Below are 18,715 nucleotides of genomic sequence, written 5' to 3'. Positions count from 1 at the left end.
CTTTATCACATAAATATGTTAAAATGAGAGTACTGTTACTCACATTAACGCTTCTTCCCTATATACCAAACTGGCTAAAGATCAAGGAGCCGACGCCCTATCAAGCAAGCGACTTTAAACAAGCACAGCACTTTATTTTGTTTCTGCAAAATGGAAAGCTAAATATAAGAATTTGGGTACAGTATCCAGCATAGATATTATTAAGGTTACATCAAACCTGCTCAGCTATATGATGCAAAAAAATATTGCATAATGCTAGTAGAAAAAACACTTGGCAGTACAATACTATATACATATTCAATCGTAAACATATATTGTTGACTGTGTAAACTTGCAAGAATGGCTAAAATCGAAGGCGCTGTTCCATATGCCATAATCCCCATTACGACCTTATATGGTCTGGCTTTATTTTTCGAAGTTCCAGTATTCGATTCCAGTGCTGGAATAGTGATTATTATCATATCGGTTAACCCCAAGTGCCAATCCATGTGAAGATCCATCCAAAGCTTGGGGATGATCGTTATATCTCATTTGTTTATTTGGCTCTGTTTGATCGACATGGGAGCCCATAAGACTGTCCAACAAAGTCCAATCATTTGAACGCTGATCTTCCCTAAAGTCGTTTGCAGTGAGCTTAATCTGTGGTCCTTCAGGGAGATGCCCCATAAGCATATTGATTGACTGGGGGCGCCTTGAGTTAGTCATGTGTAGCAGGCTTTGTGGAATGAAGCTTTTGATAACTGTAGAACTAGGGTTGCAGGTGGCCCCATCTAGGGGTTTTAAATCTGACATCTGAGCAAATAAATCATGGGAAAAACTGTATCTTGCTTGAGGTGGTGGCTTGCCGAGGTCAAGATGTTGGTGATTATATTGATGGAGCACTTGCTCCCCAGAGGGGAAATCCATGAGCTGTGGTAGGGCATGAGCACTTCTTTCTTCATCATTTCCACTTGGACTTGAACGTTCACGTTCACTGTTAATGTCTTTGGCGTCTTTGTTGTGCATCCTTTTCTTGAATACACGGCACACGACCCATCCATCCTCCTGCAAACCCTAGATAATTAGTCTCTAAATTAGCATAGTTAACCACAAACCACCCTTGCTTCCTTGATTAAATTCTAGTGGAATAATGGTAATTATAAATTAGTACAGCTATATTTACTAATGTGGTTGATATAGATTGATCTTCCTCATTTTCATATGTAAATTTACTTATAAAAAGTATATAAACCTATTAGTAAATGTAATTGTGTTAATTACAAGCAGGTACCAGTGGATTCATTGACTATAGTTGATCAAGAGTGATGTATGAAATCAACAGTAAAAGTATAAACAAGCATGGGGTGCTGGCACTTACATTTACCTGTAGTTTTTCCTTGTCATCTAGACGGTATTCATGCATAATCCATTCTGTTTTTTGGCCATGAGGGGCTCGCCCTGTGTAGAATACAAGTGTTTTCCTCATGCCAATTCGCTTACAGTTCATAAATATGATTTTATCCCTGCCAGTTGCCTTCCAGAAGCCTGCAGCTGTTGCTCTATTAGTGCGAGTGCCCGTTGGGTATTTCTTGTCTTTATGACTGAAGAAGTACCATTCATCCTGTGGAGCAGACCCAATTTTGCATGTCTCTGCAATAGACAATTCAGTTCAGACATAAGCATATATTATTGAAACAGTACAGTTTGACTAAAACATCTGACAGTCTCTCAAAACTGGAAGCAATAAGGATAGAATTTGGTCTGAAAATTAACAGACCATGGAGATCCCAGGGCTCAAGTTTGTTCAGATCGACATCCCGAATAACATTGAGGTCAATCATCTCATAAGAGACCTTCTTCCTCAAGTAGTAATGCAGAAGTTCTTCGTCTGTGGGATGAAACCTAAACCCCGGAGGAACACACGATTGACCATTGGCAGCTGCCATTCCTGAACACCAATAAAAAAACCCCAGCGAATAAAAAATTTTAATTCATCAATAGTAGAAAGCTACAACAATTATGAAAACAATTTGAACATGTTAGATGCAATTCTTAATACTTCAATGGCGGTCTAAAACTTAAAACTAAACAAACATAAGTGCTATTAAACTCATAGATACTCCAGATCCCAATTGAGCAAACCAATTTTAATTTTAGTATTTCTTCTGCTTTAGAAAAAATTGAGTCGTGGATTCCTATTACCTAGTTTTGTGGCGATCATCATTCTTTAAAAGTGATTTTTCTGCAAGCATAGTATGCACTCTAGCAAAGCTAACAATCAAGCTTACTAGCATAAAAAAATTAAATGAAAAATTAGCAAACCCTACTCGAATCCCGGAACCACATTCACCCAAAACCTAATTCCATAAAACTGACTGCCTATGCGAGCTCAATATATGCCCTAGCATAGGTAGTATAACAAGGATTTCTTACATCAGAGTCTGATTGAAAAACAGGAAAACCATCGTAGAATATCGGCACCACATTCACCCAAATTCTCATCATAAATTAGAATGGCAATGGCAAACATTCAGAAGAACATGGAAAGCATTGGGTTCCTACTTGCGTACATTGGTCATGACTGAGACAAGTTTCAAAATGCAAAACAAGGAAACCATCTAAAATCACCAAGATTTCATTCACTTAAGATTTCATCATTCATTTAAATTTAAGGAAACCATCTAAAATCTCCAATATTTCATTCACTTAAAGTTTCATCATTCATTTAAATTTTCAATGAAACTATGTAAAATCTCCCAGATTTCCCTCACTAATTTTATCATTCATTTAAATTTTCATCTTACTTATTTTATTGGTCTTATTGGTTGTGAGTTTTACTGTGAATAGATACACTGTTAAGTCACTTCATACAAAAACTGCTAGCCTCCCTATTGACAGTGAATGTGAACACTGTTATACGGCTCAATGCCAATGGGTAACCAGTTTTCAAATTTTTATCTCCCCTAATAGCTCAATAAGAAATAGGAAAGGTTGAGAAAGGATTGGGTTTCTAATATGTTATAACGGGCTGTAATAAGTTTGACTCCAACCTCTGTGTGTTGTATGGCTACCTTAACATGTTGGAACTTGGAGCAATCAATAGGAATGGAAATTACTGAAGGTATAAATTGAAATCAATAAAATTTGAACTTTAGACAGGGATGCAAGTAACTGAATTCTAAATTTTAAGTGAGTGCATATTTTCATATTCATTTATGTTGTACAAATTTTTTCTAAAAAAATTGTGTAAAAAATTTGAACGGTTCTAAATAGAAAGGTGGAAAAGTTAGACAGATTTCTTTACACAGTTTCTTCCAAAAATTCTCCACAAACAGAATTCTATCATAACAAAAAAAATCCACTTCCATAGACCCAGACCCAAAACCATGGGTGTGGGCATAATGAACAAACCTGAAACTTTCTAAAATTGAATATACTGTTCAACAAGGCCGGCCTTCTCTTTTATTCGATCAGTACGAGGAATTCCAAGAAGATAATGGCGATACAAGCTATATTATCCTCAGCCTGGAAAGCGACTGAAATGAGCACCAAGAGTTGAGAAAATGTAGTTCCCTGGCGTTTCACGCACCTAGGTATGTATTCCGTTCACGAAATACAATCCCCAGGACGTAACCTTCCCAACACAAAACGCCCAAGTTGGGTTGCTCAAGACTTATCAAGAATTTTCTGAGATTTCATTGTGTACGCAATAATATTCGAGTGCAAAGGATCTCGTGATTAGTCAAAGTCAGTGCAGGCCTTTGGATCTCAGAATCGTGCAGTGCGAAATCAGAGGGGCCGGGTCAAAACAGCGGTCACATATATTACTGCATATCGGATTCAATATTGCAAAGTCCTTGCCAGTAACAACTGGCGCTATACCGATGGTAATGTAACATGCCTATCAGATTCTCATATCTCGCAATTCTTTAGTAGAGAAATACAAGTCAAAAAAATATAATCACAGACAGATTCTAAGCACCTTCTGAACCCAACAAGTCAATGATGAGCAAAGCTGATAGGAATTTCCAGGTCAGAAAATAGAGAAAAACTGGGTGCCCGCCATTAAAATCTGTGAAAAGTGGCCCGGCGGAACGCAGGCAGATCCGGCGCTGTGCTAGCAGGAGGGAATTGAATATTAAGGGCGGGGCGCGGGCTATAATAGATACACAGATAAGCTCGAGAGGTATGAAACACAAGGGTGAAATTCCCATTATTTTTTTGGAAAGATGATGCGATACTGTCTGCGGCGCAGGGGACCCGCCACAAAATCGCCTGATATGGGGAAGATCCGAGTCCCATGACGATAAGCTGACGTCATACATCATGGCAAGGGAAGAAGAATCATGGAATATGTTCAGGTTAAGTACCGCCCTGCCTGCACGTGAGCACATGAGCCACCGAGAGTACGTCGCCTTCCAATACGTGAAGCCTTGAAACTACCATGTGCATTCCCATAAAATAAGTGTTTTCCTCTCCTTTATCCTCTCAAGAACTTCAATATTATTCGATTCTCTTCGCCCGATTTTGCTCGCATTTATTAGTAAAATTATCAGAGCCGTATGAAATGTACAGTCCTCGCGATATTATTATCTGTGTGTCATTTTCGATGGCGGGTCCATCATGGACTTGCACTGATTCCTATCCCAGAAACGATAAATAGATGGTGGCATGCGGTTCTGTGGTAATTGAAAACTGGATACCATATGACATGGAGGTTTATCTTTTACCCTTTACCTTTTTTGGTGCGGGGAGTTTTATTTGGGCAGGTTTTACACTGTACAGAAAGATAGATACCATGTGACATGGTATTTATTTTTTACTTTTCACCAATTTTCGTGGGAGTCTTATCTAATGAGATTTTTTGGAGATTTTAGTGGCTGAAAAAATTGAGGTTAAATCTTGATTTGTATTATTTAAAATGGTTTTTTAACTGCATATTTGGATTCAACACCTTTTGATTGTGCAGAAACTAGCTATCAAACTTGCAATTCCAATAAATTGCTGCCGGATTTTGACCAGAAAAACCCACCGGAAAAGCTTCCAAAAAGTCGCATTATAGACAACTGATTGATTTTTTATTTCTTTTTAATGTTATAATACAGATATATACATAGCTAAGCATTCATAAACCCCAATGCATTAACCTTGGATTAAAACATAATGATAACCCTCAATCCATTAAACATAACCTATGTCGTATGAGTTTCTCGAATGTTGGAATGTTGCAAACTTGGGTACCGGTGTGGGAAACAGCGAGAAATTTCCACAAAATTTACAGGAAACGGAGAACAGTAATATTATATAATTAAGAAATAAAAAATATAAGAAAAAAAAATTAATTATATGATTTATATAATAATCAAAATATTCAAATATTAAAATCAATTTAAATATATAAATAATAAATATATCATATCTCTTGTATACAAATATATTTTTTGGGTGTCTCTCTCCCTGAGTCTCTACCTTATATATCTATATAAAATATTAAATATCAAGTTTGTTATGACAAATCTTCTGCTATACATATACATAAACAACAAAAGAAATACTCATCAGAATGACATCTCAGAGATCACCCTTACATCTAGGTGCCACACACTTCCTTAACCCATCAAGGGATTGCTCCAGTTTCTCAATTAAGGATATCGGTGTTAAAGGATGTTTTTGGACTTTCTTCTTTGGAAAATTTCAACTTAGGCTCATGTTTTGTGGGTAGCTCAGTGTATTTCTCTACAGACTTTGGAAACCCTAAAACTCCAAAAAGAAATAGTCTTCAAAGCTCCCGGAACTTTTCCAAACTCCTATTGCAGCTCCCACTGAAAAGGGAACGTTCTCATACAGTTCCAAAGATCCGGGGAGCGGAAACCATTGGAACGGGTTTCCAACTCTTGAGAACAGTTCTCGTGTAACATAGAATATAACCTTAGCACCTATCTACAAAATACTACCCGAATCCATTAATCGTGGGGTAACTCCCTTCACTTGATCTACAAAATATTATGGGCAAATATTATCATGCCAAGAACCAACCATTTTTGGCTCCACCTAGCTATTATTGGGTTCACTTAAAAAAGAATTCCGGTGCAAAGGGGCTACCACCCCCTTGCAAATCCTGTGGTAAGGGGTTGTTGTGGACGACACAAGGTAACAACAGTTGGGATTAGTCATGGAAGGAATATAACAAACCCAACAACCAACGGACATGAACAATGGAATTTCTGGCATGATTTTGACAAAAATTCACTGAAATTTTCATGAATTATAATTGTAAGTTTCAAAATTTTAAGTGCTCATAAGTTTTTTATGGTGGTGAATCTATTTCCACCATAAAAAAATGGTTAATTTTTTCAAAAAAACACAGTATTTACCAAAAATAACCACCACTAAAAAAATTATAACAATACCCTGCCTTTTTGCTAACTAGAATTAGCTTATGCCCGGACTAGTTTAGTCAGACTGAAAATCAATGACTTTTACAATATATGTTTATTCTAGTGAAAATAGATATTTATTACATTGAGTTTCGTCAATCCTGAAAAAAAAAAAAAATTATTATTTCACGACAGATGTTTATCATCTTCAGCGTAGATGTTTATTATAGTCAGTAGCTAGATAGAATTAGAATTTTTTTTTAAATAATATTCAATTCTCGAAAATGGTTTCCATTCTCAGCTTTTCCTGAAATCTGACTCCCACTAAACCCTACAGTCCTCTGCCATTTTTAAGTAAAGCCAGAATGTTAAGAATTAACCGTTCCAACCATTAAACAAGTATATTTTGGCATCGAATTAACTAAACGTTAGAATGTTAAGAAATAACAGTTCCAACCATTAAAGAAATATATTCTGGCATCAAATTCATAGCAGTTAAGGACCATTTTCGTTTTAATTGTCTCTGGTTCGACAGCTGTGATTAGAAGTTGATAAGGATGGTTATGCCGTAATAGAAAACTGGATACTATCTTCTGTTTTCTAAACCAAAAGGTGGAATCTGAGGTATTAACCGTTCTAAAATATAATGAAATATATTTTGGCATCGAATTCATGACAGTGAGGAGCGATTTGCGTTTAAACAGTTGTCTCTGCTTTGACAACTGTGGTTAAAAAGTTGACAAAGTCTAGTTTTAGCCATCTGTAATATTCTTATCCGGAACATTAAAATGACTGTAATAATCTTATCCGGAACTTTAAAATGAAGAAAGTTTTAGACAAAGAACCCATCACGTTAATATTTGATATTTCTATTAAAATCAGTCCATCAAAATGGTTAAAAATATGGTTACAAATTAGTTAAGAAATATTTTGGGTTGGGAATTGGTTTTTTTGAGATATGAAATACCTCACTTGTTTTTGAATGTTGTTTTTGAATAATTATGATGAGCCAATTTATATTAATGAATATCAACTCATTATAATTGTTCCATGGTTATTTTGACAATTAAATTTCTTACTGGCAAAAAATATATTTATTTTAGAAAAACAATTTAGAGTAATATTTATTTTAGAAAAATACAATTTAGAGTAATTTTTATTTTATAAAAAGAAAAATCTATTTTAAAAAAACACAATTTAGAATAAAAAATTATTGATATATAAGAATAATCAAAACAATTTTAGAAAAATATAAATTAAAACAAGATGACTAAGATATTATTTTCTAATAACACTAAATTTTACCAAAAAAACACTTAATATTTCATGCTTGATAAAAAGTTGTAATTATATTATTTGAGAGACCTGGATTCAAAAAACATAGTCTAAAAAATCCACAAATTAACATGGAAAATAATAGAAATTTTAATAAGATTTTGATAAAATCATGTAGAAATTTTTGGAAATCTATATTACAGCTATCAAACTTAAAGATTTTAGATATAAGAATTTTTCCTAATACTGAATTTATTTCTAAAAAAATTAATTCAAATATTTTAATATTTTCTTTTTTTAATTTATTTTACCAAATTAAAAAAAAAACTACTTTCCAAAAGAATTTGTGGCATACTACCGATTTAAAAAGGGAAACTGTGATTAATTAACTTTCAATATTTTTTGGGTATCCAAATTTTCTGCTGGATTAAAAGACGTAATTGAAATTATTTCATGATTCTAGGTGAACATATATGGTGAGGCACTGATTAAAAAATGGTTGAAAACTGTGATTTATTTATTATTCAAAAAAATCATTGAGAAACCGTGATTAATTAATTTCCAATATTTTTTGGTATCCGAATTTTCTGCTGGATTAAAGGAAGTAATTGGAATTATTTCATGATTCTTAGTGAACTTATATGGTCAGGCAGTGATAAAGAATGGTCGGAAACTGTGATTTATTTATTATCCAATATCTTTTTGAGAGACTCTTTTGGCACCTTTTCAAAAGTCAAAAAGGGTTTGTGTGAACACATATTATGATGTCTATAGGGAATTTTTATATACATTTATATTTTATGTGGATTCTAAATGTAAATATTGGATATAAGGTAAAATTAATTCACTGTTTTTCTTCAAAAAAAAATTGTAATTTTATTTATATATTTATAGAGACAAAATTATATGTTGTAGATGCTAAAAAGCATATGTATATGGTTTCCTGTTTTCACAGAAAACATACAAAGAAAAAAATACAAAATATAAAAAACTATTCTTTTCTCTCTTTTTTTTTTTCCACTTTTTGCTAACCTCTAGAGTTGGGAGTGACCATTACAATGGATAGTTGATTTTTTGTATTTATGGGAGAGTCCTTATCAAAATCAGATCCTTTTGATGCATGAGTTCACTTGTTGCCAGATATTTCCATTACTTGGATTTTTGTTGCTGCAAAGGGTTGTTGGGTTCTTTGTCCTCATTTACTGTGTTGTTCTGGGCCTATTTTACATCCATTTCTGCCTTATATTCTGCTTTTTCTTCTTCATCATCCAAAGGGGTTGTATATTGCCATATTTTTGGATTTCTATGTTGCTTCTTGTGCCATTTGGGGGTTTGTTTTGCTTGTGGATAGGCACTATGGAGGTGGCCAGTTTGTAGACATCCACGACATCAGAAATTTGTATTTTCATAATCTAAAGACATCCACGACATCAGAAATTTGTATTTTCATAATCTAAAGATTGAGTCCACTGTGCATTATTGGAATTCAAAGTGATGCTGTCTGGTAGTCCCTGGTTGACATCTACTTCAACACATATCTTGGCAAATGTAAATATTCCCCTTGTAAGTTTGTCCCCAACAATCTTAAGAAACTTTCCCAGGGAGTTCTCTATGGCTATTAAAACAATATGGTGCCAGAAGTGTAATGGAAGGTTGTGCAACCTGACCCAAGCTGGCATCTTTGTTACCACCATTATGTTGGCATTGAATTCGGGAAACCAAGGGGTCATGAAAAGTCCTGCATTACCCTAGAACCATGGTTCCTTATTGAGGATATGTTCCATTTCCTGTACTGTTGTGAATCTGACTATAAAAAACCCCTTGGGGCATAGATATATTTCATAGTTTGGTGACCATACAACATCAGATTTATGCTAGAAACCATTAAATCCACATATAACTACTTTGGAATAGAGATCTGTGTACAAATAATTTACCTCAGGCATTGTGATGGTGAGAGCGTGATTCTCAAATTTTTGTTCTACAATGTAGGGCCCTGGTAGCTCGTGGAGTGGTGTTGGTTTGGTTTGTGTTTTTTCCTTTCCTTTGACTGCATCCTTAAAAGAGCCTGTGCCTTTGAGTTAGTTCCAGAGCATCCACCCCTCAATTGCAAGTTGATCATGATGGTCGAGCTTGTGGCAATTCCATAATGCTGAAGTGAGTGGTTATCCTATAAAATGAGACCTGGAAAGATCAGATTTTGCTTGCATGCGGGTATACCTAGGTGGCTCTAGATTTTATACTTTAAATCCTGGATTCTCCTCCCCTTCCAGATCTTCGAGCAAATATGCCTGCCTTCCAGGGTTTTGATGAAAATTTGTATCAGGTCCGCCTCTGTAGAGTGTGGGTTTATCTAAGGAAGTGCTTGATCTCTTGCCCATGTGCCCAGATCTGACAGATCTAGGCATATTAGTGCTTTATCTAGGTCATGCTTCGCCAGGTCTGGGCTATCTAATGGTTCTGTGCATGTTAATGCTCTGTCTGGTTCTTGTTTTAGCCTATCTGGGCTATTAGTCCTGGCGATGCCAGTAGACCTCCTGGATGTGGTACTTCCCATTCTAGTGTTGTTTCTATACGGATCTTTGCCATCATAGGGATACTGTTCTAGTTTGGGTGGTAGATCTCAGTGGAGAGTCCCCTGAGGGTAGCCCCATACTTGTTCCTGCGTTGCCATGACATCGAGTCCGCTAGCCGATAGAAAATATAGGAAGGAGGTTTGCAGACAGCCAGATTTGGCCAATGTTTGAGCTGATCTGCCATCTGACTACCCTTAACAAAGATCCGCAGCCCTGATTTGTAAGGAATGCCTCGTTTCAGGTGGGGAGAGGTCGTCCATGGCCTTTGCGGGGGTCGATCTGCCTCTGGGAGTTTGAATGCTGGTGCACGGTGCCGCCAAACGATTGGCTGCTTTACCGCCTCGTCCTGCACAGCTCCTGATAATCCGCGTACTCCATTATTGCCCAAATCGATGGGTTTGGGAGCAGCGTCGGCATGAACAACATTTTCAGATATTTTTGCAGTTCCTCGGTGGCCATATTTTAGCTTCCATCTCATCGTCTCTATTGAGTAGACCCAAGCACAGTAGCCCTCACATATTACCTGGTAAGTGCTTTGTGACCCTTCGTCCGAAGCGGAGCGGACCCAATATATAAGTTTGATTGAGAAAACAAGGCCTCCACCATTCTTGATCTCTTTTGGGGATTCAATTAGCGCTTTTGGTCATTTCCAGCGAAGGCCCTGGAGGTGCGAGCCAATGCCATCCATCAAGGTAACCAGGGCTGGCCCGTGGCCATGGGTAAGGTTGCCAAAGGTTGTTGCGCTGCAGACTACCAGTGTGTCGGTGGCCTGCTCGGCTTCTAAAAGCTGACAAACCCTAGCTGTGCATGCCATCTCCACCCAACTCTTTATATCAAAATCAATTCACTGTTATTTTAAATAGAGAAATATATTTTTTTCTCTTTAATATGGATTTTTTTTTTTTTATATCTATTACAAATTTGGGTATCAACTAATACAAAATAAAACAATAATTAATTTTATTCATATTTATTAAATATTATTAACTTATAATTAAAAAATATAAATTGTGAACATGGTAAAATCTAATATTATTTAGTTGATATTATATGTATTACAAATTTGAGAATTAAGCAATAATTAATTTTGCTATGTACTGTTAGAAAAATTGAGAGAGAGTAGAAATAGCTATTAAACACACAACACTAAACACACTGTGATTTTATTGAGCTCACGAACATTATATATATCACATGACACACTTATGTAGACATATTTAAATTATGACTTTAACTCATAACATAGGAATCGATAACTTTTAAATTGACTCCTCCTAACTCATAATGACAACATTATGACAACTATACATGACAAGGAAACATTACTTCCAATACGTACCAATTAAACACTTTAATATTAAAATGAAAAAAAATTAATATACTCATAGTATAAGAATCAATAACTTCTAAATTAACTCCTCTTAATTCATAATGACAACATTATGACAATTATACCTGACAAAGAAACATTACTTTTAATAGGTATTGAAATGAAAAAAATTAATATACCATTTGCCATCAACCTTCTCAAATGTAAGTACAAAGTCGATCATTTAAATTGTGGATGCCCTTAAGATGAATTGCAATTAATTTTAATTAGGCGAATAAATGGAACTGATACACTATCACATGGTGTAATCATCGCTATTTTTGACCCAAATGTGGAATCTCAGATATTAACTGTTGGAACGTATAAAGAAATATTCATTAAACATGGAATTTAAGGCTGTGCAAGGGCCTTTTTTTCTGCTTTGAACAGCTGTTTCTAGCTTTATAGCTGTCTCAGAAGTTGACATGGTCGACGCGCTGTCCATCAAATCGGCCCTGTATTGCTGCAGCAGATTAGTTAAAAATATCAATTTTCGATAAACACAACTAGACAAGATTGCTGAGTCATTTGTATGGTTTACTGTTTTTACTGCACTATGCAAGTTGATTTTCACTTAGAGTTGTCTGTACTAGTTTTATATTTATTATTTTGGAAGTTTTTCCGGGGTGTTTTTCTGGTTAAAATTCGGCAATAATTTATTGAAATCCCAAGTTTGATAGTTAATTTTTGCACAAGCAAAGAGTCTCAGGGATTTTTTAGGGTGCTGAATCCAAATATGAGTTAAAAAACCGTTTTAAATAATACAAATCAAGATTTAACCTCAATTTTTTCCGCCAAATTCCATCACTAAAATCTCCAAAAAATCAGAATAAAGACAACTCCTTATAATAAAATCTTGCTAGAAAAAATATTGCTAAGTCATTCGTTGCAAGTTAATAATATAGTAATGCTTTTTATTTTATTTTCATAACTGATTTATATATATAAAATCTGACACAACTTTTTCTTAAAAGAAATACATATGAAGTTTCCATGTCTTTCAAAGTATTTAAAGTTGTACTTATATATTGTTTTGTAAAATAAATATAAGTGATAATACTTTCATGTCCTTTAATTTACTCCCACATGTAATTAAAAATGGTACTTATAAATTCTCTATAGAGTAAATACATGGTATTAAAAAATGGTTTTGTTTAAAATCTCCATAGAATAAATATAAGGTATTTCTAAATCTAGAGTAAATATAAAGGCTGTGTCAGTCTATCTTCGCTTTATTGATGAGATAAGATATTTCATTCCTTTGAAATGCTAGCGAAAAAGAAGGCTTTGACTTTATATTCTACTTTCGAAAGCGTTGTCAATACATTTTTTTTTTTTAAGGTTATACGTACATTTATTTTATATTTCATCTCTATTGAAATTGCTTTTCTAATTATCTTATTGAACCTAAATTAATTATTTATATATATATATATATATATATATATTAAATTTTATTTATTTATTTTACTAATTTATATATTAAAAAATAAACTATTTAAAAATAATTATATTTTATATATATGAAAATTTTTAAATTCTTCGATAAAATTTAAAAACATTATAATAAAATTCATTTTATCATTTTAAGACTTAAATTTTAATGAAGAGAATAACAATTATTTTTTTAAATATCTAAAATAAACTCAATTAACAAATTAATATAATAATATCAATATATCAAATTATATATACAAAATTAATAAAATTATAAATTCTATTATAAATTAAAATATTATATATCATTATAAATATTTCAAACATTTGAGATTAATAATATTATCACCACCTTCATTTAATAATTTCCATTAATTTAAATTCATAAAAATTAAATATCACATATTTTAAATTAAAGATTTCAAATACTACATACTTAATGTATAAATATTTTAAAACATCACATATTGCAAAATTCACAAGTAAATTATTGTTTAGTCGTAAACTGTATAGGTTTAACAATATCTCTATATCACAGGCTAAACAACTTTCTCCCCATCTGTTGGGTCCCTATAATACTAGTGATTACCCCATTACTATTGTAGTTATACCCCTTATTTATATTGTTGTGCCCCTATTACCCCCATATTGTTATTTATGTGCCCCATAGAATCCCTCTATTGTTATTTTTGTGGCTTTATATTATTATTGTTAGGTCGGCTCGATTATATTGTGACTCCATAGACTCCTATATATAGAAAGGAGGTTTTGTCATTTGAATCATCCAAGAATTGTTCATTTATGTAATGTAAAGGAGGTTGCCCCCTCGAAGAGGCTGAATTCTAAGGCGTTGATCTATCTTTTCTATCTTTTCTTGAGCTGGTTTCATAACATTTGGTATCAGAGCTTTGGATTCTAGGGTTTCGCTGCTCCAAACAGGTCATCGTGGCATTTTCACTATAACTTTTTTTCTGTGACGTTTCAGAAGTCGCAAAAAAACCCATTTGAGAAGAAATCGCGCTGAACCTTGGGTCCAAATTTCAGAGCTTTTCAAGTGATATTTGCGGAGATATGATCTGAGGAAGTTGGTCTTTTTGCAGACTCCTGAATTACATTCAAAACAGGTGACCTGGGGAAAATCATCATAACTTTCTCTCTGGGGATCGGATTGAAATTTCGTAAGAAGGTACAGAAAGAGGACGGACTATAGTTTCTTGTATGCGAGTTTCAGATCCAAAGGTTGAAATAGTGACTCGTGGCACGTCGTACAAGTTCGCTCTACTGAACTAGTCTAAAAGCAAGTCACTGTGGGAGATTTCACATAACTCTTCCTTGGAGAATCCAATTTGGGTCAGACTTGTGGCATTGGAAAGAGGACACAGGGCTACTACAGATTACAAATTCAGAACTAGATGATTGGAAAGTACAGAGATACATCAGAGGCAATATCGAGCTCCTACAAAGTGAAAAAAGGTGTGTAGATTTTCTTAAATTTTTTCTTAAGCTTGGTTTGAAAATTTATTTTGAGGGAATTAAAAGGGAATAGTAGAGCATTATTATCGGTAACTGATGCCCCGAGGAAAGAAAATGCAAACACCTAGTAAGGAACCTGAAAGCTCTAGCATGACTCATGAAGAAGAGGAAGAAATGCAACATGATATATCAAAATTACAAGACCAAGTGCAACAAATGTCCCTTGCACAAAAAGGAACAGAATCTAAGATGGATGGTTTAAAGAAAGATGTAGAAGCTAAGATGGATGGTTTAAAGAAAGGTGTAGAAGCTAAGATGGATTGTTTAAAGAAAGGCGTAGAAGCTAAGATGATTGACGTGGGAGCTAAGATGGATGATTTGAAGATAGATTTGAAGACAGACATGGACGAATTGAAGATAAACATGAATAAGTTGCTACAAGAAATGGTCCTAAGGGTGAAAGGGTACTAAAGGAAACTCATGATGAGAACAAAAGAAATGTTAATCATGATTCCATAGACGCTAATGTTGGATCGAAGAATCACCATATTCCAAAAATCGATATGAGGAAGTTTGATGGCAAGGATCCCGCCACATGGATATTACAGATGGAGCAATTCTTCGATCTCAATAATGTGCAAAACGCACAAAAGGTACGTATGGCAACTGTATATTTGGAACCAAATCAGTTTGTATGGTATCAATGGCTTTGTTCTCGTAAACAATTTATCACTTGGGCAATTTTTACGGAAGAATTGATAGCACATTATGAGGATACAAAAAGCAACACTTTTTTTAGCCAATTGATAAGTCTCAAACAAAAGGGTTCAATAATGGAGCACATTGAGGAGTTCCAAAAATTGAACATAAGGGTAAAAGATATTCCAGAGGAGCATAGGATTGATGTGTTCATAGGGTCTTTAAAGGATAATATCCAACATGATGTTCGCCTTTGGGAACCTGATTCATTAGAGAAGGCATTCAGGTTAGCAAGAAAAATGGAAAGCAAAATTATGGCAACTAGGAAGCATACCACTCACAACTATAAAGACGGAAGTGTTGTTGCCCCTAGTCTTCCACAACCTACAAGGTTGACACCACAACAATTGGAAGAAAAAAGAGCAAAAGGGCTTTGTTACAATTGTGATAGCAAATACACAAAAGGTCATAAGTGTGCTGAGAAGAAATTATTCTACATAGATTGTGAAGAGGAAGAAGAAAAGGAGCAAGAAAGGTCAAAAGAAGAGAATATACTCCAGAACAAAGCCTAGATGAAGAACAAATAAATCCGACCATATCTTGTAATGCATTGGCGGGAATTACCACTCCTCAAACCATCAAGATAGAAGGACAAATCAAGAAGAAAAAGGTAATAGTGTTGATTGATTCAGGAAGCACCCACAATTTTATTCATTGTAGGGTAGCAAAAGAATTGAATTGCTTCCTATATCCAGCACCAGAGTGTCAAGTGATGATTGCAAATGGAGGAACAATAAATTGCTCTGGAAAGTGCCATAATATCAAGCTATCCATGGGAGAATATGTATTGACTAGCCCAATGCTTTCCATTCCAATGGGAGGTGCTGATGTTGTACTAGGAGTCCAATGGCTACAATCCTTGGGTACAATAGCTTTTAATTTTCAAGAACTTTTCATCAAATTTTCTACGGAAGGAAAGGAAGTTGAATTAAGGGGTATTGCAGGGAAACCAGGAAAGATAATCAGCTCTAATGGCATGACAAAGCTTCTAAAAAAGGAGCAAAGAGGTGTAATTGCACAATTATGTTCGCTAGATGTTTCCACATTGGAATCATCTATTTCTCCAGATCTCCAAAAAGTCCTGGACAATCATTCCAAGGTATTTGAGACTCCCAAAGGTCTCCCACCTATGCGTGATCATGATCATGCTATTCATCTGATTCCAGGAAGTGTTCCTCCAAACATCAGGCCGTACAGATATCCCTATGTCCAAAAAAGTGAAATTGAACGTATGGTTGCAGAAATGCTAGAGGCTGGTATAATTCAACCGAGTCAAAGTTCTTTCTCAGCTCCAGTAGTATTGGTGCACAAGAAGGATGGATCATGGCGCATGTGTTCGAATTATAGGGAGCTCAACAAGCTCACTATTAAAGATAAGTTCCCCATTCCTGTCATTGATGAATTACTGGATGAATTGCATGGATCAATTTACTTCACCAAGTTGGATCTTCGTTCGGGATATCATCAAATCAGAATGAAGATTGAAGACATTCCGAAAACGGCATTTAGAACTCATGAGGGTCATTATGAATTTTTGGTCATGCCTTTTGGCCTTACCAATGCACCTTCAACATTTCAAGGTTTGATGAATTCAATTTTCAAACCATTCCTTAGAAAATTTGTGTTAGTATTTTTTGATGATATACTAATCTACAGCAAGTCTTGGAAGGATCATGTTGAACATGTTGACAGGGTGCTACAACTATTGGAGGAGAAACAATTATATGCAAAAAGATCCAAATGTTTCTTTGGAGTCCAGGAGGTGGAATATTTGGGTCATATTGTATCTCATGAAGGAGTTAAGGTAGACCCTAGCAAAATTAAAGCCATTAAGGAATGGAAAATCCCCACATCCATAAAGCATCTGCGAGGATTTCTTGGGTTGACAGGGTATTATCGCAAGTTTGTTAAGAATTATGGGAGAATAGCAGCACCTCTAACAACATTATTGAAGAAAGATTCATTTTCATGGACTCCGGAAGCAACAAAGGCCTTTGAACATCTTAAAGAGGCAATGTGCCAAGCACCGGTCTTAGCTACACCGGACTTCACAAAAACCTTTATTGTGGAATGTGATGCTTCAGGAAATGGAATTGGTGCTGTTCTAATGCAAGATGAAAGACCCATTGCTTTTGAAAGTCGTCCAATCAAGGGAAAGTTTTTAAGCAAAGCTATTTATGAAAGGAAATGTTGGCAATACTCCATGCACTTAAGAAATGGCGACCCTACCTAATGGGAAGACACTTCAAGGTAAAAACGGATCATGATAGCCTTAAATACTTTTTAGAACAAAGATTATCCTCTGAAGAGCAACAAAAGTGGGTCACAAAGATGTTGGGTTATGACTTTGAAATCATCTACAAAAAAGGGAAGCAAAATGTGGTGGCAGATGCACTCTCAAGAAAGGATGAGGATGTGGAAGCATTGTTGTGTGCCATTTCTATTATCCAACCAGATTGGATAAACGAAGCAAGGAAGGAATGGAAGAATGACGAAGAAGTGTGGGCACTTATTCGAAAGCTACAACAAGATTCCAGTACTTCTGATACATTTAGCTGGAAAAATGATTCGTTATGGTACAAAGATCGCTTATACCTCTGTAAGAATTCCCAGCTAAAACAAAAGATTCTTATGGAATTGCACACTTCTCCCTTAGGAGGGCACTCAGGATTTTTAAAAACTTACCACAGGGTTAAGAAGGAATTTTTTTGGGATGGCCTTAAATCAGATATTCAAAAGTTTGTGGCGGAATGTTTGGTTTGCCAACAAAATAAAGTTGAAACAATTAAGACACCGGGTCTATTACAACCTTTATCCATTCCAAGCCAACGTTGGGAGGAGGTTTCAATGGATTTTATCACAGGTTTACCCAAGTCTGAGGGAAAGAGTGTCATCATGGTGGTAGTTGACAGACTTACCAAGTATGCACACTTTTGTGCATTATCACATCCATTTAAAGCCAGTACAGTTTCTACTGCATTTATGGAAACAGTTCAAAAGCTACATGGAAACCCAAAGATTATTGTAAGTGACAGAGATCCCATTTTCACTGGAAATTTTTGGACAGAATTATTTTCTTGTCTTGGTACTCAGTTAGCTCATAGCTCATCTTATCATCCTCAATCTGATGGGCAAACTGAGATAGTAAACAAATGTTTGGAAGGATATCTTCGTTGCTTTGTATCTGATAAACAGACACAATGGGTCAAATGGTTGCCTCTGGCTGAATGGTGGTATAACACTTCCTTCCATACAGCAACAAAAATGACCCCATTTATGGCACTTTATGGGTATCAACCACCATCCATCACATCATATTTAAGAGAAAATTCTAAGGTTCAGGCAGTGGAACATCACATCGAACATCAACAACAAGTCCTCCAACTCTTAAAGGATAACCTCGTGTTGGCACAAAATAGAATGAAACAACAGGCAGATCAACATCGCAGTGAAAGAAGTTTTGATGTAGG

General features: G+C 35.1%; 1 protein-coding gene across 3 annotated transcripts; it reads right to left on the bottom strand.

The window, feature by feature from the left end:
• Window positions 1-253: 253 nt before the first annotated feature.
• Window positions 254-4,141, bottom strand: LOC149184519 (protein BEARSKIN2-like). 3 transcript variants are annotated; one of them, XM_089417560.1, is made up of 4 exons: window positions 3,391-4,141; window positions 1,757-1,927; window positions 1,358-1,629; window positions 254-1,053 (listed from the first exon to the last, which is right to left on the bottom strand). In XM_089417560.1, exons 2-4 carry the CDS (start codon window positions 1,923-1,925, stop codon window positions 406-408), a joined length of 1,089 nt encoding a protein of 362 aa, XP_089273686.1. In that variant the 5' UTR covers window positions 1,926-1,927; window positions 3,391-4,141; the 3' UTR covers window positions 254-405. The 3 variants fall into 3 exon arrangements, with proteins under 3 accessions (XP_089273686.1, XP_089273688.1, XP_089273687.1); XM_089417562.1 differs by having other exon boundaries at window positions 254-1,044; window positions 1,364-1,629; window positions 3,391-4,139; XM_089417561.1 differs by having other exon boundaries at window positions 254-1,044; window positions 3,391-4,138.
• Window positions 4,142-18,715: the final 14,574 nt, after the last annotated feature.

This window comes from Pinus tabuliformis, chromosome 3_2 (genome assembly GCF_031772625.1).
Source record: "Pinus tabuliformis cultivar Carrire ecotype Pingquan chromosome 3_2, CPIR1, whole genome shotgun sequence".
Taxonomy (NCBI): domain Eukaryota; kingdom Viridiplantae; phylum Streptophyta; class Pinopsida; order Pinales; family Pinaceae; genus Pinus; species Pinus tabuliformis.
Note: the sequence above shows the minus strand (reverse complement) of the source record. Positions and strands in the feature narration are given on the sequence as shown.

Coding starts and splice junctions, on each gene's coding strand:
- LOC149184519 (XM_089417560.1), bottom strand. CDS start 1,925: ATGGCAGCTGCCAATGGTCAATCGTGTGTTCCTCCGGGGTTTAGGTTT. Junction 1,630..1,756: donor TGAGCCCTGGGATCTCCATG/GTCTGTTAATTT, acceptor TGTCTATTGCAG/AGACATGCAAAATTGGGTCT. Junction 1,054..1,357: donor AGGAAAAACTACAGGTAAAT/GTAAGTGCCAGC, acceptor CTAATTATCTAG/GGTTTGCAGGAGGATGGATG.